This window comes from Lemur catta, chromosome 8, assembly GCF_020740605.2.
Source record: "Lemur catta isolate mLemCat1 chromosome 8, mLemCat1.pri, whole genome shotgun sequence".
Classification (NCBI taxonomy): Eukaryota; Metazoa; Chordata; class Mammalia; order Primates; family Lemuridae; genus Lemur; species Lemur catta.
Window position 1 is genome coordinate 17,762,152 of NC_059135.1, and position 16,825 is coordinate 17,778,976.

General features: G+C 57.3%; 1 protein-coding gene across 2 annotated transcripts in view; it reads left to right on the forward strand.

Moving 5' to 3' along the window:
• Positions 1–16,825, forward strand: part of TNS1 (tensin 1) — a 165,411-nt gene that overhangs the window by 64,987 nt on the left and 83,599 nt on the right. For both annotated transcript variants that reach the window (XM_045560112.1, XM_045560114.1), the window contains exons 3-7: positions 4,529–4,570; positions 5,363–5,413; positions 11,228–11,277; positions 13,734–13,905; positions 16,576–16,626. In XM_045560112.1, the coding sequence (XP_045416068.1) occupies positions 4,529–4,570; positions 5,363–5,413; positions 11,228–11,277; positions 13,734–13,905; positions 16,576–16,626 (366 nt within the window). The remainder of the gene's footprint in view (positions 1–4,528; positions 4,571–5,362; positions 5,414–11,227; positions 11,278–13,733; positions 13,906–16,575; positions 16,627–16,825) is intronic.

The following is a 16,825-nucleotide window of genomic DNA, read 5'->3' on the forward strand; positions in this document are numbered from 1 at the left end:
GTGGTTATGAGGGTTGATGACGGGGAAAGCAAAGAGCCTGATACTGTGTCCAGGGCACTGCTGGCACCTAATGAGCAGTTGTTCTTGCACCCACTTGACGAGGAGGCGTGGCCAGGCCAGTGCCACACTAGAATGGGGACAGTGAGGCACCCGCGGTGCAAGATCTGGGTGGGCGTCGCTCTCGGGATTGTCAGGTGCACTTGCAGGGCCTGAGAGTGATGCCTGCATATGTTTTGTGCCCTAAGTGCCTCACCCTGCTCCCTGCCTTGCTCCAGACACCCTAGTTTGGGACCCTAGGGCAGAACGGTCCATGAAGAGCAGGGCTTGGCTTTTAGGTAGCGCTACGCCGAAACCCTGCCACCTGCTCCCAAGCTGGAGTCTGAGCTGTCCTGCCTGGAGGAAGGAGGAGTCTGGAAGGGTTACAGAGTGGCTGCCCTCACTTTGGAAAGCCTGGGGACCTATGGTCCAGGACTTGTCCTGGGACTGGGCAGCGGGTGGGGCCGGATGGAGGCGCTGTCCCTGTCTGGGCTCCACCTGCTCCATCCTGCAGCCGCCGACTGTGGGGAAGGCAGAGAGGAGCCCACAGGAGGTGCCAGCTAACCCTGCCTACCGGCGGGCTGGGAACCAAGGACCAGGGCAGTGGGGTGAGCTTGGCAGTGGGCTCTACACACCTGGGAGCCAGCTCCTGCACTGCCACGCACCTTGCCGTGAGAGGTTGGGCACGTCCGTCAGACCTCTCTGTGCCTCAGTTTCCCCACCTCTGAAACAAGTCCCTCAGAGCTGATGTACTGAGGAATGGCGTGCAAGGATGTTGTGTTTGTGTGAATGTGTGTGTGTGTTGGGTTGGGTGGGTGTAGAAAGGTCCTGACCAAACACTAAGCGAAGATGGCAGTCGGGGGCTTTGGTTCCAGGGGGTCCCAGGGGTGTTGGCTGCGTCATGCCGAGCATGGTAGGGCATCGGGGAGACAATGAGGGCTCCCTTGGTTGTTCACTCGACAGGCATTTACAGAGGGCCTACAGCGTGCCAGGCACTGTTCTGGGCTCGGTGGGGGGTGGGGGGAGAAGGAACTTATATTTTAGTGGGAGAGACAGACTCAATGAGACAAGCAAGTCAATATATAGTGCATTGGAGTATGGTGAGTTCTAAGGAGAAAAATAAACCAGGGAAAGGGTAAAAGTGTGTGTGGGTGTATGGGGGCGTTGTGGCTGAAAGTAGGGTGACAGTCGGGGCTGAGGGGGTCTCTGCCAGCCATTGGAGCTCTGGGGCTGCTGCCTTGGGTGGCCACAGCTCCAGGTGGCCCAGGGGCTTCTTTATGGCCCCAGCCTGCAGGCAGGGCCTGGGCAGGGGCCGCCTTAGGGGCCCTTGCCCTCATGTTACCAGTCCCTTGCCTTTTTCCTTCCAAGTAGGTTGGCAGTGGTTGGGAGGCACAGAAATAGGACTTCAATCCCGGGAGAATGGGGTGGAGGGCCGAGGTGGGGAGGGCAGCATGCTTGCCTGGGCCGTGTTTGCAAACTCTGCAGGATAACTCGGGTGTTTAGGTCAGGAGGGGTTTTTGGAAATTTTCAGCTCCTCGGAAAGCATCTCAACCAGTAAGCTGAAGGCATCTGATTGCTGGCAAGCGTCGCCCTGCGGCTGGCCTCCAGCTGGCGCTAGGGAGGGCAGGGGCAAAGGGGATGGTGCTCAGATGATCGCTGGCAGGAAGAGAAAGTTTCTCTTGCACTGCTGAGGCCTGTGGTTTCTAATATTGACTCCAGCTCCCTTGTCTACACCCTGCCAGACCCAGGAGGGGTGGGGCAGGGTGGGCCAGAGAGGGCCTGGGCCTTGGGGACATGTGGGTGCCGCCCCAAGGGTGGAGCCAGTAAACAATAATGATCACTCACATGCACTGAGCGCTTCCTGCGTACCAGGCGCTGTCCTGAGCGCTTTATGTGCTTTATTTCATTTGATCCCCACCAAATAACCCTGTGCAGTCCCACTGAGGAGCAGCAAGGACAGAGTGACCTGCTCAAGGTTGCACAGTAAGGTAGCAGCCGAGAGTCAGCGTGAGGACCTGGCCGTCTGCTGCCAAGGCCTGTTAGCTCAGGCCGGTGGCTCTCAGAGTCACCTGGGACCTGCATTACCTGCAAACCTGTAAGAAATGCACATTCTTGGGTCCCTCTGTAGGTTTAACTGACTCAGAACCTCTGGGGCAGGGCCAGGCCCCCGTGTGGCAACAGTCCCCCGGTGGCTCTGATGCACGCGCAAGCCTGAGACCACCTGCTCACTCTTTGCTGAGAGTGGAGGCCTGTGTGGAGGCTTTACCTGGAGGAGGTGGAGGGGCTCTTTTGGGGGCTGGAGCAAGGCTGGAGCAGGCACTTAGTCTCCAACGTGTCCATCCCACTCCATTTTCGTCCCTTCGTGGGAGGCTGGGTGGCCAACGGGTCGATTGTGAGGGCTTTGGAGTTGGGAGATCTGGGTGCGCACCTCAGTCCTGCTAGGTAGACGCTGCCCAGAAAGGCCCCTGTGATCTGCCGTCCCGCTCCCCTCCTTTCCCCGGGGGACCAGAGCTGCTCAGAGAGGAGGCAGTGGGGCCATCCTGCCCAGCCCAGGGTCTCCACGTGAGCCTGACGGAGCCCTGGCCATGAAGAGACAGGCCTGGGTGGAGAGGGGTGGAGAGGGCTGACACTGCTGTAGAGGACCCCCTGCCAGGACGGGGCCCCCCCAGCAGAGGGATGGGGGAGCTGGATGGTTGTGGGAGGCTGAGGGGAGCTCTGAGAGCACAGGGCCCATTCCTCAGCCTGGGACAGGGACCCCTGGGGATTTCCTGGTGGGCTCCTTTGCCATCTGCCCAGTGGCCCGGGGCCCGGGAGGTGGGACTCTGGGAGGTGAGTGGGTTAGGGGTCAGGATTGGGGCGGACCTGGGAGGGGGCAGAATGTGGATCTTTACGTCTCCTTCAGAGCCATCCTTGGGCTGCAGGTGGAGACAGGAGGGCATATGGGGAGGGGGGAGTGGGCGGGGTGGGCCCATATGCCTCCCCTACCCCCTGCTCCAGACCTGGACCCCATCCCCAATCTACCATCCCCAGCTGCCTTGGCCCTGAACTGCTCAGGAAGTTGCATGCCCTGGAGGGAAGTCTGGCCTCAGCCTCCATCTTCCAGGCAGTCGGGTAGATGAGTTGGGCCATTTCCAGAGAGAGCCCTGCTACCTCCTGCTCAGCCTACGCTCCTCCTCCTTGCCCATCTTGGCCCACTTCTGCTCCCTGGTGCCTGAACCTTCCAGAGGTCATGGTGTCCATTCCCCTGTCTTCAGATACAAGCAGCTCATCCCTCAGGCCCCGGGTCTGGGGCTGGGGGCAGACACAGCCTGTTCCGAGACAAGATCCTAAGCCCTGTTTGCGCTCACCTGTGCAAAGTTTTGTTTCATAACCTTTCGTAGTGCTCACGTCCTTCTGTGCCATTCAGGGGCCCCATGGCCACTTTGCTGAATTGGAAACGGAGCCCTGGAGACTGCTCCAGGGATGGACCAGGAATAGGCAGCTTCTTTTCCTGTTATGGGGGCCCGAGGAGCCCACCTTGCGGAATACCTTTGCTGGGAAGCGCTTCAGTGGGTCTGGGCCAAGGAAGGACGGCCTCAGGGTGAGGCCCAGGATCCGTGGACAGCGGTTTATTGGTGCCCGCTGCGCATAAACCATGGGCCCTGGAGGGGGAAGTTTTCCGATGAGTTGATAACAATGTTGCTTTGAATCTCTTTTGGATGAAGGTGGGATAAAAATCATAAGTAAAGCAGTAGTTGGGGAAATAAGACATATATTTCCACAATAAGATTATACACACACCAAGGACCAGATTAAGTGGCAGAGAGCGAGGCTGATTGGAGTTCAGAGGGGAGAGAGATTCGCCACTTGCCGGGTGGTCAGGGAGGGCTTCGTGGAGGAGGAGAGCCCTCTATGCAGGAGAAGCGGGGAGCCATTCTGCAAGCCAGGACCTGGATGTGGGAATAAGCAAGGAGGGCCTGGGGCCGGGTCTGATGGAGCAGGGTCTCTGTGCCCCGACACAGGGTGTCTGAAGGGTGGGCAGCCTGGAAAGCCCGCTGGGTGCTAGGACTCCGGCAGGCTGCTCTCCCCAAGGTGGAGCTCAAATTCTGCCGTCACTATTAGAATTGATGGTTTGGGGTTACCCATGTAACTTCTGCTTATCTGTAAAGTGGGCCAAAAGGTAATAATGGTACTCACTCCCCTGGATTCTTGTCGTGAGTAAACAAGACAGCGTAAGTTGCTCCTTGTTGCTTTTTGAGGGGTCCGAGGCTGAGTCCAGAGGCACGGCGCCGGGCACTGAACATGCGTCCTTGCTGGAGGCTTGTAGGACTGGATGATTCTAGCGCTATTAAGATTGTTTTTCATTTTCCAAACTCTGTCCCCCATGAGGAGCCAGCTGGGTTACGTCTGAGTCTCGGGGGCATTCTGCCCATCATGGCCACCACCCCTGGGGAGAGAGCCAGTCCCAGGGCCGTCTGCCTGGAGGCTCATGCGTTTCTCCCTTTGCCCGCAGCCCATCACCACGGAGAGTGCACCGAAGAATGTAGTGGACACGGTGAGTGATGGCAGGTGGGCGGGGCTGGACACAGCCGGGCAAGGGAGGAAGATGGAAAGTGGAGGGTGGATTTGGAGGAGAGTGAGGCTCTGTGGTTGGGGGCATCCTTCTGGCAGATTTGGGGGCCTTGGGAGGAGGTGGTGGGGATGCTAGTGACACCAGGCATCTGACCGTCCCTGTGTGTTCAGGGATGGGCCTCTGGGGAACTAGGCAGGCAGAGAAGGGGAGGCTGGTGGTTCAATGTGGGCTTTTTTATTAAATATGCAGAATGTGGGAAAGCCGGGCAGCTCTTCCCAAACATCTTTCTGACCTGGCAGAGAGACAGACAGTTTCCTCAAGGCCACATGGAAGAGAAGGGGAGGAAAGTGTGTGCTTCCTGTAGTGGGGAAACTGAGGTTAGCTGCTGAGAGGCGTCTCCTGGCAACAGCCAGCATGAAGTCACAGGCTTGGAGTTGGAGGACTTGGGTTAAAATCCTGACTCCCCCAAGGTTCTGATTGTGGAACTATAGGCAAGGCATGAGCCTGTCTGTGCCTCAGTTTTCTTACCTGCAAAATGGCAGTAATAGTATCTCCCACAGGAATGATCAGGACACGCAAATGAGAAAGTTTGGCTACCTCCACGGGGCTCTTAGTGGATGAAGAAATGTTAAACAAAAACCAAAGTTCTCTCCCAGGCCTTTCTGCCAACTCCTCACCACCCCTCTCCCGACAAACCCAGCAGGTGGGGGGCCTGGGTGCCCTGTGATTATTTTCCTGGACTCCCTCCTCTGACTGCCTCTTCTCTGCCTACAGGGAGAAGGAGCCTCCCGGGGTGGAAACACACGGAAAAGCTTGGAGGACGACGTAAGTATGGAAGGCGGCGGCAGAAGGATGCGGCTGGGCCCCTGGTGGCCAGGGGGCGTAGGTGGGAGGTAGGTAATGTCTCAGACCTGTCCTTACCCCTCTCTAGAGGGCCGGGCAGGGGTCGCTCAGCGCTCAGGGCTGAGATTGCAAGCAGGCCCGTTCACTTAAGGGCTGGGCCCCAGTCTTGGCGTTGGTCTCCATCTAAGCTGAATGCAGAGCTCATCTGTCCATGACATTGCCGGACCTCCGTGCCCTGGGGTGGGGAGGGAGGAGAGAGGGCAACTAGGGGCAGCTGCGGAAAGGGTAAGGAAGTGGGCAAAACCACAGTGAGAGGGACCAAGGGTGAGCTGGAAAAGGACCCCTGGGCTCTTAGGGGGTCATTAGACCTTGGGGAAGTTGTAGGGTCTGCTTATCTGGAGACAGGAGTCTTTGGAAATGGCCAATGCCTCTGCGTGGCTTCCATGCCATTGGTCCAGGAGGAAGCTGGGAGGCGGGCTAGTCAGTCCCCCGGCCTCCTCCTGCCTGCATCTGGGGGTGACAAATGGGCAAATTCCTTAAATGGAAGGACCCCACAGAAGGATACAGGGGGCTCTTCCAGGACCAGCGTTGAGCCGGGCTTGTGACTGAGCTCTTCTGCAAACCCCAGGGCAGACCCCCGACAAAGTGGGTTCCCCTCCTTCCCTGCTCTCTGTGACAGTGTGCCCTGTGCTGGCCCCTCCGTCCTCACCCTCCCTGGTCTGCAGAGGAACAGGGAGTGGTTTTGGCGGTTGGCACAGGGGTGTGGGGGGAGCCGTTGAGGGCACGAGGCCCTATCATCTGACAGCTGCCTGACCCACGGTGGGGAGGGCCCTGGAGGGAGGTGTAGGGGGAGCGGAGGGGCAGCTCCTGCAGGCAGCCTCGCTCCTGTGGTGAGCCCACGGCCACGGCCACTGCCGCAGTGCCCCAGGCAGCCCTGCACAGCCCGCCCTGCAGGGTGGAGGCGTCCTGAGGACCCCTCCAGGAGGAGCGGGCAGCATGCCTCTTAAATTAGCGGGGAAGGCTCTGTTCAAGGTATGCGAGGGCTCCTGTGGGCACAGAGTACTCATGTCGGGGAAGGGTCCCGTCCAGGGTTGTGATGTTTCTGGGGCTGGGGTGCAGGGAAAACTAATTTTTTGTGTGCCTACTACTGAGGGTGAACTAGCTTAGGGTGCTCAGAGCATGTAATATGTGCTCAATAAATGTTAGCCATTCTTATTCCTGCTGTTTTGACTAAGGGCGGGGGACTGGCTGGGTGCTTTTAGATCCTCATGACACCCCTGTATGGCAGATGCTATGACCCCATTTTATAGATGAGGAAACTGAGGCTTGGAGTTGCTGGATGACTCCATGAATGCCATTCCATCCCCGGGACCGCTGCTTGGAGCTGGTGTTGTCCAGGACTCCTAACCCTTGGCCAGGGGACAGTGATGGCGTGTGAACCAAGTCTTTTTAGCCAATGGTCTGGGCACATTTAGGAGTCAAGTTTTAGGGCTGCTGCCCCCCATGTCCCCAGCCTGGGCCAGAAGGATCCCGTAAACTAGAGCCGCAGCAAGAGAGAGTGAAGTTAGACACCATGAAGAACTTTTGCCTGCAAGTGTGTGTATGACCTTGGTCGTAGGGAAGAAAGAGGTAGGTGTTTGGTTGTGACTGGAGGCTATTTGATATATTTTAGAAGAAAGTTTTGGTGATCTGGGCTGAGTGTGTCTGGGTGGTGGAGGGGGGTGTCTTGTTTGGATAAGGAAGAAGGGACAAGATGAGTTTTGGAAAGGTGAGCAAGCCAGCAGATTCCACAATGGCCTGTGTACGGCAAAGGAAGGCTCACGTCAGGTGACCAGGACGGCAAAGGAAGGCTCACGTCAGGTGACCAGGGTCATTGAGCCGGTCCCCTGCCCAGCCACTGGGCTCTTCTGCAGTCAACCCGCGTGAGGAGAACCTGTTTTCAAAGCGGCACGGCTGCAGCCCTGGGCCTGCTGCTGCGATAATGTGCCTGTTTGTTGAGCTGGTTTCCTGTCTCTGGCCCGAAGCCCAGGACTCACAGGGCAGGGATGGCTGTTTTCCTTTGACAGGGTTGGTGTGTAGTGGAGTTTGTGCATGGTGTGCTGTGTCGCACTTTGTTTTGGAAAAATCCAGGCTGGTGGGCAGGAAGGAGAGAGGAAGGGGTGTGGCTGGAGGGGTTGGGATGGGGGGAGGTTGGCCACAGCCCCCAGAGGAGATGCAGGAATGAGGCTGGGCCCCTGACGTAGGTCGCTCACCGATCTCCGGCTGCCTGACACGGCCCCTGGTGTTCTCTTACAGACCCTCCTCCCAACTGTGCCCCCCTGGGGACTTGGCCTCAGGAAACAGCTTTTCTTTTGGTCCAGAGCTGTTGTGTTTGGTCTGTGGACCTTAAAGGAAGGCAGGACTCTTCCCGCAGAGGCACCGCTCCAAACCAACCGCACCCAAGGCTGGGGGTGGCTGCTCCGTGCCGCATGGCGGTGAGGAAGGTAGCAAGTAACGGGACCTAGGGTCACAGACCCTGAGCCACCCAGGGATGTCTGAGTGATGATTAGCTCCTGCCTGCAGTGAGGACCAAGGCAAAAAGAGTTGGCTGAATCTTCAGCAGGAAGGATAAGGGCTGGATACCAGGAGGAACTTCCTGATAGTGAGAAAGTGAGACACTGTTTTTGAGGAGGCTGTGGAATCTCATCTCATGGTGTTCTTTCAGCAAAGGGGAGACTGTTCTGGAGATGAGGATAGGGGAGGGTTCTGTCTGATGTCTAGAGTGTTGAATTGAAAGTTCTATTACTGGTCTTTCTTGGGAGGAGCTAGGAGGAAGTTCAAAGTCATGTTTCCTCTTGAGTTCCCGAGAGAGGAAAAGAATGGGATTAAGGCAGAGAGTTTAGTTTTCTTTTTAAAATAAAGTTTGTAAAGTCCTGTAGTCATTCTCGCTAGGGGCTCTAAGTGGAGTAGGTAGGAAACCATGTGAGCACTGTGCTGTACCCATTTTACAGATGGGTAAATGAGACTCAGCCTCTACTCCTCACACGGTCTGTTGATGAGTATCATTGCCCTGTGGAGTATAAGCTCTGTGAGGTCAGGGACTTCACTTCCTTGGTCCCCTGGTGCCTAGAACGTGACCAGGCACACAGCCGGCGGCACTTGGTGGATGTTTGCCAAATGAGGGAATGAGCACGAAGACTGGAGGTCCAGGAATGACCAGATGCCTTGACTCACTCCCACCTCTCTTGTAAAAGGCCTGCGTGATTAGGCATGCTTCAAAAGGCGCCCGTCTCTGGGCTCGTGTGTGAGGTCACCTGTGTTTTTTGGAGCGTGTGAGTGTGTTTGCTCACATGCCGCCCCTGCCCCAGCCCATTGGTTGCTCTGAGTTCTCCCCGTGGGCCTATGTGCACCAACACTCAGGCATGTCACCGTGCATGTCTGTTCCCTGCCAGCAAGGGTCACATGCCCCCAAACTCTGCCGAAAACAGGAAGCCCCGTCAGTTCGAGGGCAGCCCAGTGATTCATCAGGGGATGACAGTCCAGCTGTTCGTCCCCCAGCCTCTGCAGTGGGGTCACTGTCCCGGGCAGCTTCCTCCCCCTGCCTCCCCTTCCTGGGCCCGCCCGGTGGAGCAGAGTGGGCTTGGACTTCGCCTTATCACCTCTGGAGGCAGCTTGGCCAGACTCTGTTTGGGCCAAGTTTTTATTTATCTTCCCCGGCTTTTTTGGGGTGGGGAGGCTGAGGAATGCGGAGTGTTGTAACGTTTGGAACCGGGCGGGGGAGAAACGGGAGCCAGGTCTCCTGTCCTGCTTGCCCTTCTTACCCCTGCACCCTCGCAGGCTCCCAGCTCCCCTCGGCCCCCCGTTCCCTTGCCAGGCCCGTCTCAATGCGTCCCATTGTCTCCCTCCAGCTCCTGGGGCCTGGTCCCATGCTCCCGGCCACACCTCGCGCCTTGGCTATGCTTGCGGCTTCCAGTTGTTCTAAGCAGCTGTGGTGTGGCTTCCTCCAAAAGTGGCTGTGGATCAGCAACAGATGCAACCCCAGGGGCTATTTATAGCAGGGTGGCCCTGGGTCTGGAGCAGGGCCTAGGGCCTGGGGAGAGTCAGGGAGTCCTCATCAGGGACCAGCGCGATGGAGATGGATGAAGTGTTGGGTTTCTGCGTTCCTCTGGGTCGGTAGTTTTGGAACAGCCTGGTTTTGGGCTTGAAAACAAACACAACCGCCCCTTGGCCTCCCCCCACGCCGCCCCCCTGACTCATGCAAACCCAAGTCCTCGGGGCCAGAAGAGCCGTGGAGACCAAGAAACTTCCCGCCCCGACAGCCCCACTTGGCTCTTTGCTCTTTCTCCTGACACTGCTGCTGCTGCGCTGTTCAGAGCGCGGGGGCAGCGGAGACGAGAGGACCGGCAGAGCCTTCTCCCTGGCGGCTGCATGGAGAGTCCGCTTAGGGGAGCTGCCCTAGCTTGGGGCTCAGCTGGGAACCGGGCATCAGAGCCCACCCACCCTGCCTCATAGGTGCTGCCAGCCCAGGAAAGGCTTCAGGGGGATCCTCTTCTTGGGGCTCCAGTGGTCAAGCCCCAGGTGGGAGTGTGAACCTTGCCTGGCCATCAACTTCCCAGGGACCAGTGGTGAGTTCATCTGTGCCTCAGTTTCTCCCTCCTGGGCAGGTTGTAGTCCTGTCTTCTACAAGAAGCAGCTGCATCTTGGTGGCTGGGAAAGGCTGGGTTCTGAGAGGCACGTGGGTGTTTGGAAGGTGGGGATGGGTTCAGAGGCTCAGGCTGGGCCTGGGAATCTAGAAACTTGGCGACCCGATTCTGCCTCGTGGGAGGTGACGAGAAGGATGGGGTGGCTGCTGGTGGTAGAGCTGATGCAGGGTTTTGATTTTCCATAGAGGTGTTTGGTTGTAACTACCCTCTCAGTAACTACCCTTTTAATTGTACTTGATACCATAGCAACAAGAAACAGTAGCTGTCATTTACTGAATGCCAGCTATATGCAAAGTGCCTTATATGCATAATTCCTTTGAATCCTCACTGCAAGCCTCTGAGGGTTGTCCCGTTTTTACGTGTGACAGTACAGGAGGCTCAGAGGGCTTAAGTAACTGGCAGTGCTGCCCAGTGGGATGCTGGAATTTGGACGCTGGGGTCTGTGGGGTTCTGATCCTGTGCTTGTACCGTTGGATCATCCCGCTGCCCTGGGATGTTTTGGGCACCAACTTGGGTCCATTTGCCCATTGGTACAGTCGACAGCTGTGGAAGTGGAGTGGGTGAGACAGGGTAACAGACAGCGGCAGCAGGTCCTAGGAGCATGGCTCACTGCCTGACACATTCGGCTGTTCTCATCTCAAAACCTGATTGAAGAGTCCATGTTGCTGCTTTCAGAGGGGAATGTGGGGTGGTAGCTGTCGGGGAAGACAGCTTCAGGGCTGGACAGAGGGTCGCTGTCACTCTCATCTGTCATTTCTTTCGTGGTTGCAGTGTGTATCCTCACTGGGGGCTACTGTTGCGATGGCCAGTGAGTCAGGGGGAAATGCGTTTGCATCGATTCGGTGACTGTTGAGTGTGTTCTCAGTGCAGAGGGCACCAGCCGGGGGGTGCACTGCTCAGCATCGGGATTTCTTCCTGCGTCTCTCTGGGGCAGGCAGGCACACTCACGTGGGATTGGTGTTGATGGCTTTGGCTTCGGGTGGTTGCAGGGCAGAGACAGAAGAGAGTCGTGTTTGGCCATGGCCCTGACTGCTCCCGCGGGCAGCTCCCTGCCGCTGTCCCCCCACTGTCCTGCCTGCCTCTGTTAACGCTGCTTCTCCTCTCTCTCTCTCAGGCCTCCACCAGGGTCATCCCCAGCGTCCAGCCCCAGCCCCAGCCCATCAGGTAGGCCTGGCCCTCGTGGCAGGTGGGTGCAGGTGGTGGGGTCACTGTGGGTGTTCCTGTCAAGTCTTGCCTCTGGGTCCCCCATAAAGCCATGGGCAGGGAGTGTGGGCAAACGTGAAGGCCACAGGAGAGGATGCAGGGATGCACTTGGCAGTGGTCACGATTTGAGCTCCAAGCCAGGCCTTGCGCTAGACTCTATTTCTCTGCATGAGCTCATCTAGTCCTTGCAACAGCCCTGCCAGGTAAGTGTCTTATTCCCATGTGGCAGATGAAGAAACTGAGTTTCAGAGAAATGAGGTGACTTGTCAAAGGTCATACAACCACCGAGAGGCAGTGCTTGCATTTGCGTTCAGAGTTGGTGGGCACCAGGCCTGTGCGGGGTCTCATTCCTCTCTGCAGACAGGGGTTTCTGATGGCGCAGAGTCGTTTGTAAGAGGAAAGTTCCCCAGCTAGCTGGCTGGCGGGCGGGGCGAGGCTGCACAGGGGACTTCACGCCTTGCCCATCCAGGCTCTGTCTGGCTCCCTCCCTGCCTGCCTCCCCTTCACCCACGGAGGCTCCTGAGTCCAGTGGCAATGCCAGCCCTGGGGTGCAGCTGAGGTCCCTGGCGGTTGTGGCCCAGCTGCCGGCTGCCCACAGGCTGCAGGTGGCTCTCAGAGGACCTCCTCCTTCCCCACAGCTGAGAACGGCCTGGGTGCGGGTGGGCCCAGCGTGCGATGCTGAGGCTGTCCAGATGGGGGCGCCGTTCTGCCTTTGCATCCTCCCAGGGAACCAGCCTGAGAACAGGGGCAGGCCAGGGCTCAGGATGGACCACGTCTGACGCATGCCCCTCACCACGTCCCTTCTCGCTCCCGCTCCCGTGCTGAGTGAGAGGCTGGAACCAAGGGAGCTCGGCTTGCAAATTTTTCTGACATTCTGGCTCTGCCTTGGAGCCAGGACAAGGAGGAGCTTTGGACAAAGAGGGGCTGCTCCAAGTTAGCTGAGTCCCCCTCATATCTGTTTTCTTGGGGCACATGTGTGTGTGGCTTCTTGTCCCAGACCGAGCATCACCTACAGAACTGTCCTTGGGTAGGTGGCGGCCCGAGGTAGGAACCGCACCCCAGTGGCTGCAGCGAGAAGCTTACCACAGGGTCGAGGGGCTCAGAGTCAAACTCAGACTAGATTCCCTAGCCCTGGCCCTGGTTTCCTCTCCCGCTCAGGCCCCTGTGCTCCCACCGGAGGCTGTCTGTCGTGCTAGGCCATGCCCCCATGCCCCAACCAACGCCCCATCCCCCTACGCCCCCTGCCCCACCTAAACAGCTGGGCTTGGATTTAACCGTCGTGGAGGTTTGGATTCTTCTAGGCTCCACGGTGTACTGGGGCTTGTACTCCAGTGCCTGAGAACCCCACCCCTGTCACTTTTAGATACCTTGGCAATGTCCTCCCTCCTGTTCCCCTCCAATGTCAACCTTATCCTGCCACAGGGAAGGGTTAGCAAAATGAAATGTGAGGTTGCCCACCTTGGTGGAGGGGAAGGAGACCCTGGGAGGCTGGTGATGGGGTGAGAAGCGTGGGGGTGGGGAGGGTGGAAGTGCTCCCAGGAGCGGCGGGTGGGCTTCCCCGCTGGGTGTCCTGGACCTTCCCCTGGAGGAAAAGTCTGGAGAGATGTAAAGATGTGAGCCCCTCCCTCCCCTCCCACAGTGCCCAGTGGAGGGTGAGCTGCCCAGTCCAGGGGCTCCCTCCTCTCCTGGGAGCAGAGATGGTGCTGGGGCCGCCTGCCAGCGCAGCGGCAGAGACTCGGTGCCCTGCGTTCCCTGAGCCCTTAGAAATCAGGGAGGCCGTTGCCAACACGCAGTTCTGGCAGGCGGTGTGAGCAGCCGGAGGTGGGGAGACAGCCAGGGAACAAAGGGCAGGAGGCTGCCTGCCTCGGAGGGCTGGAATGCGCGCTGTGGTCTGGCTTACCTGGAACCCAGGTGAGCATGTCACCTGAGCTGCCCCCTTCCCCTGAGGGGCCTCCCGCCCAGAGAGCCAGGGGACGGCAGCGGAAGGCTTGGCTCCAGGGTGCTGGAGAGCACCCAGGCTGGCTCTCCTTCCTCTTCCGGATCATTCCGGGGTCCTTCGGGAGACTTCTGCCTGGCCCGGTGGCTGCAGGGGCTGGGAGGCAGGGCTGGGCTCCTGGGTTCCTGGCCAGTCTGGCCCTGGCTCTGAGCGCTGGAATCATAAAGGACTGACAGGAGCTCAGCAATTGGTGTTGTCACGGTTTGATCCTGAAACGGTCTGAGGTCCTTGCCGGCTCCTGCCCAGCTGGTTCTCTCCGGCGCTCCCGGGCCGGCTGTGCTGGCCTTGCCAGGGGAAGCCTCTGGTCTGGCCCTGGCTGCACATGGGCTCGCGCATGGCGTGTAGGGCGTGCAGATATCCGGGGCCCACCCTGGGGTGCGGGATTCTGATCTGGCCCCTCCACTGCCTGCTGTCTCCCTAGAAACATGAGTGTGAGCCGGACCATGGCGGACAGCTGTGAGCTGGACCTGGTGTACGTCACAGAGAGAATCATCGCCGTCTCCTTCCCCAGCACGGCCAACGAGGAGAACTTCCGCAGCAACCTCCGTGAGGTGGCCCAGATGCTCAAGTCCAAACATGGCGGCAACTACCTGGTGAGGATGGGGCCTCTCGCCCACTCGTGCAGCGCCCCCGTCCCTCCCTCTGCTCGCCTGCTCATCACCCCTTCACTGCAGGCGTCCCTGTCACCTGCCCCTGCACCAGCTCATCCTTGTCCCTGAGCTCACCTGCCCTTCACCCTGCACGTCCCTCATGGGCTAAATCTTCACTCACTCTCCAGCCCAGCTCTCTTCTAAAGAGCGTGTCTGCAGCTGGAGTGCTGGAGTGCAGCCTCTGGAACCGTGCGTGTGTGTGTGTGTGTGTGTGCGCATGTGTGTGTGTGTGATTGTGTGTGTTGACCAAGAGAAGAGAGTGAAAACAGAAGTCCAGGTTACGGAGCACTTGCTATGAAGCAGGGGTAGTTCTAACTGCTTTCTGTGTACTTAACCTTCACTGCAGCCCTAAAAGCAGGTCTTGCTACAGCACAGAGGAGTGGGGTTTTTCACCTAAGGTCACGGAGTCAGGAAGTGGCAAAGCTGGTGCAGTGTCGGTGCCTCTAAGGCGTCTGAGGGCAGAGTTGTGGCAACATGCATCTTAAGGGACCTTGTATTGCTGGCGCCTGGCTGGGCCCGGCCCAGAGGAGTCACCTAACACATATGGGAGAGGAGCCTTGGGGGTCTCCTGTAACGTAGAAGGGCTGACCTTCCCTTGGCTCCAGAGGAGGGCTCAGGTCCACTTTTCAGGGAGGGACATGTGGATTGGAACCACAGACCAGACCTGTGCAACCTCAAGCGGCTGCCCCCAGGGTGTCTGCGTTGGGATAGAGGGGGCTGCGTTAGGTGCTTGGGGCTGCTGCCCCAATTGCAGTAAGCCTCTGTATCCGTGGGCTTCACATCCGTGGATTCAATCAACCACGGGTCGAAAATATTCAGGAAAGAAAAACAATAAACAATAAAAAATAACATAAAATACCCAATGTGGTACAACAATTATTTACATAGCATTTACATTGTATTAGGTGTTATAAGTAACCAAGAGATGATTTAAAGTATACAGGAAGATGTGCCTAGGTTAAATATAAAAATGACACACCATTTTTATATAAGGGACTTGAGTGCCCATGGATTTTGGTTATCTTTTGGGGGTCCTGGCACCAAATCCCCCATAGATACTGAGGGACAATTATACCTCAAGCTTGGTGGCTCAAAATGACAGAAATGTATTTTCTCCCAGCTCTGGATGTGAGAATGTGACATCAAGGTGTTGGCAGGGCTGTGCTCCCTCTGAGTCCTGCAGGGGAGAATCCTTCCATGCCTGTGCTAGGTTTTGGTGGCCCCTGGAGCACTTGGAGTGCCTTGGCTTGTGGCTGCATCACCCCGGTCTCTGCCTGCTGCGTCTTCACTGGCCTCGTTCTCTGGGTCTAGTCCTCTCCTCTCTTAGAAGGACATCAGTCATTGGGTTTAGGGCCCACCCAGGATCCAGGTTGATCTCCCATCGAGATCCTTAACCACTTACATTGGCAAAGTTACTGTTTCTAAATAAGGTCACATTCTGAAGCTCTGGGTGGACACAAATTTTGGGGAATACTCTTCAACCATTATAGAGACTCATCTGTCAGCTGTGTTGGGGCATGGCTAAGAGCTGCCTTTAAACATCAGAAAGTCTTGGGCTCAAAATCTGGCTCTGCTCTTACTAACTCCACGATCCTGGCCTTTTAGCCTCACTAAACCTTAGGCTCCCCATCTGTAAAATGGATCTAGTAACACTATCTACCTCTTATGGTTGTCGAGAGAATTAAACCAGCTGTTAGATGCAAAGTCCTTAGCATGGGACTGGCAGGTGGAGGACAGTCAGGGAGTGGTAGCCATTGTTAATATAATTGAGAGTGTTTTTTATGGGGTGTGAGAATGGACTAGAAGGCACCAAGAGCCTTCCTGATTTCAGGCGTCTGGGATTCTGGGGGTCTCTATCTCTCCATCCTGCCCATTCTAGACTGGGCTGTCCTCTTTTCTCCCAGGAGACAACATGGTGCCCTGTGAGTTTCCCAGGCGGAGGGGTGGAGGTGGGGAGTTCTGCATGCCCCTTCAGAGGCCGAGACAGGAATCCTGGAGACAGGGGGGATTCCATGGCATGTGGTGAGGCACTGAAGGGCATGTGCTGGGAGAGGCATGTCCGGGGGCTGAGCGGGCCACCCAGGATGGTTGGCACCCTCTGATGGGAGGTGTCCAGTGACAGAGAAGTTGTATCTTCGTGGGATGAGATTCTAATGTCAACATTAGAAATCTGATGGAAGCCAGAGGTGGCCAACTGTGTATCATTTCACACCACTGGATTTCCTCTCGGTGTGTTGAGAGCACGAGGGACCTGAGACTGGTTCCATCCCCTTTGTCAGGATGTCAGGACATCCCCTCACAGAGGGGAGCGGCTGAGTGCATACCTCGCTCTGTCTCTTCTCCCTGAGAAGCTGCAGTTGCGTTCCTTTGGTCTAGCGTGTTTGATGGGAGCCCACTGGATGGAATTTCTATTGGGAAGAGAGCAAGAGAGAGCAAGGAAGTCCAGGGAGCTCGCGGCTGGCCTGGGGCAGGCCCTTGGCTCTGGCTGGTGGTGTGGTGGGCTCTTCAGAGGAAGCTGGAGAGGACACCACCGTCCCCAGTGTGGCCATGGTGCTCTCTCCCCTCCCAGCCCTCCTCACCCCACCTCCTCATGGCCTCTTCCTTTTCTCCTAGCTGTTCAACCTCTCGGAACGGAGACCTGACATCACAAAGCTCCACGCCAAGGTGAGTGATGGCTGTTTTGGGGTGGGGGCTTCTCCCCGCCTGGAAGAGAAGGAGAACAGACAGGCTCCCTTCCCCGTGGTTTCCACGTTAGAATCTCATGGAAAAGTGCCGTGGTACTTTGAAAAGCCTATTCAAAGTTTGAGTGCCATCTTGTATTTGGAAAATAATATATTTATTGTTTCCATAATGCAAATTACAG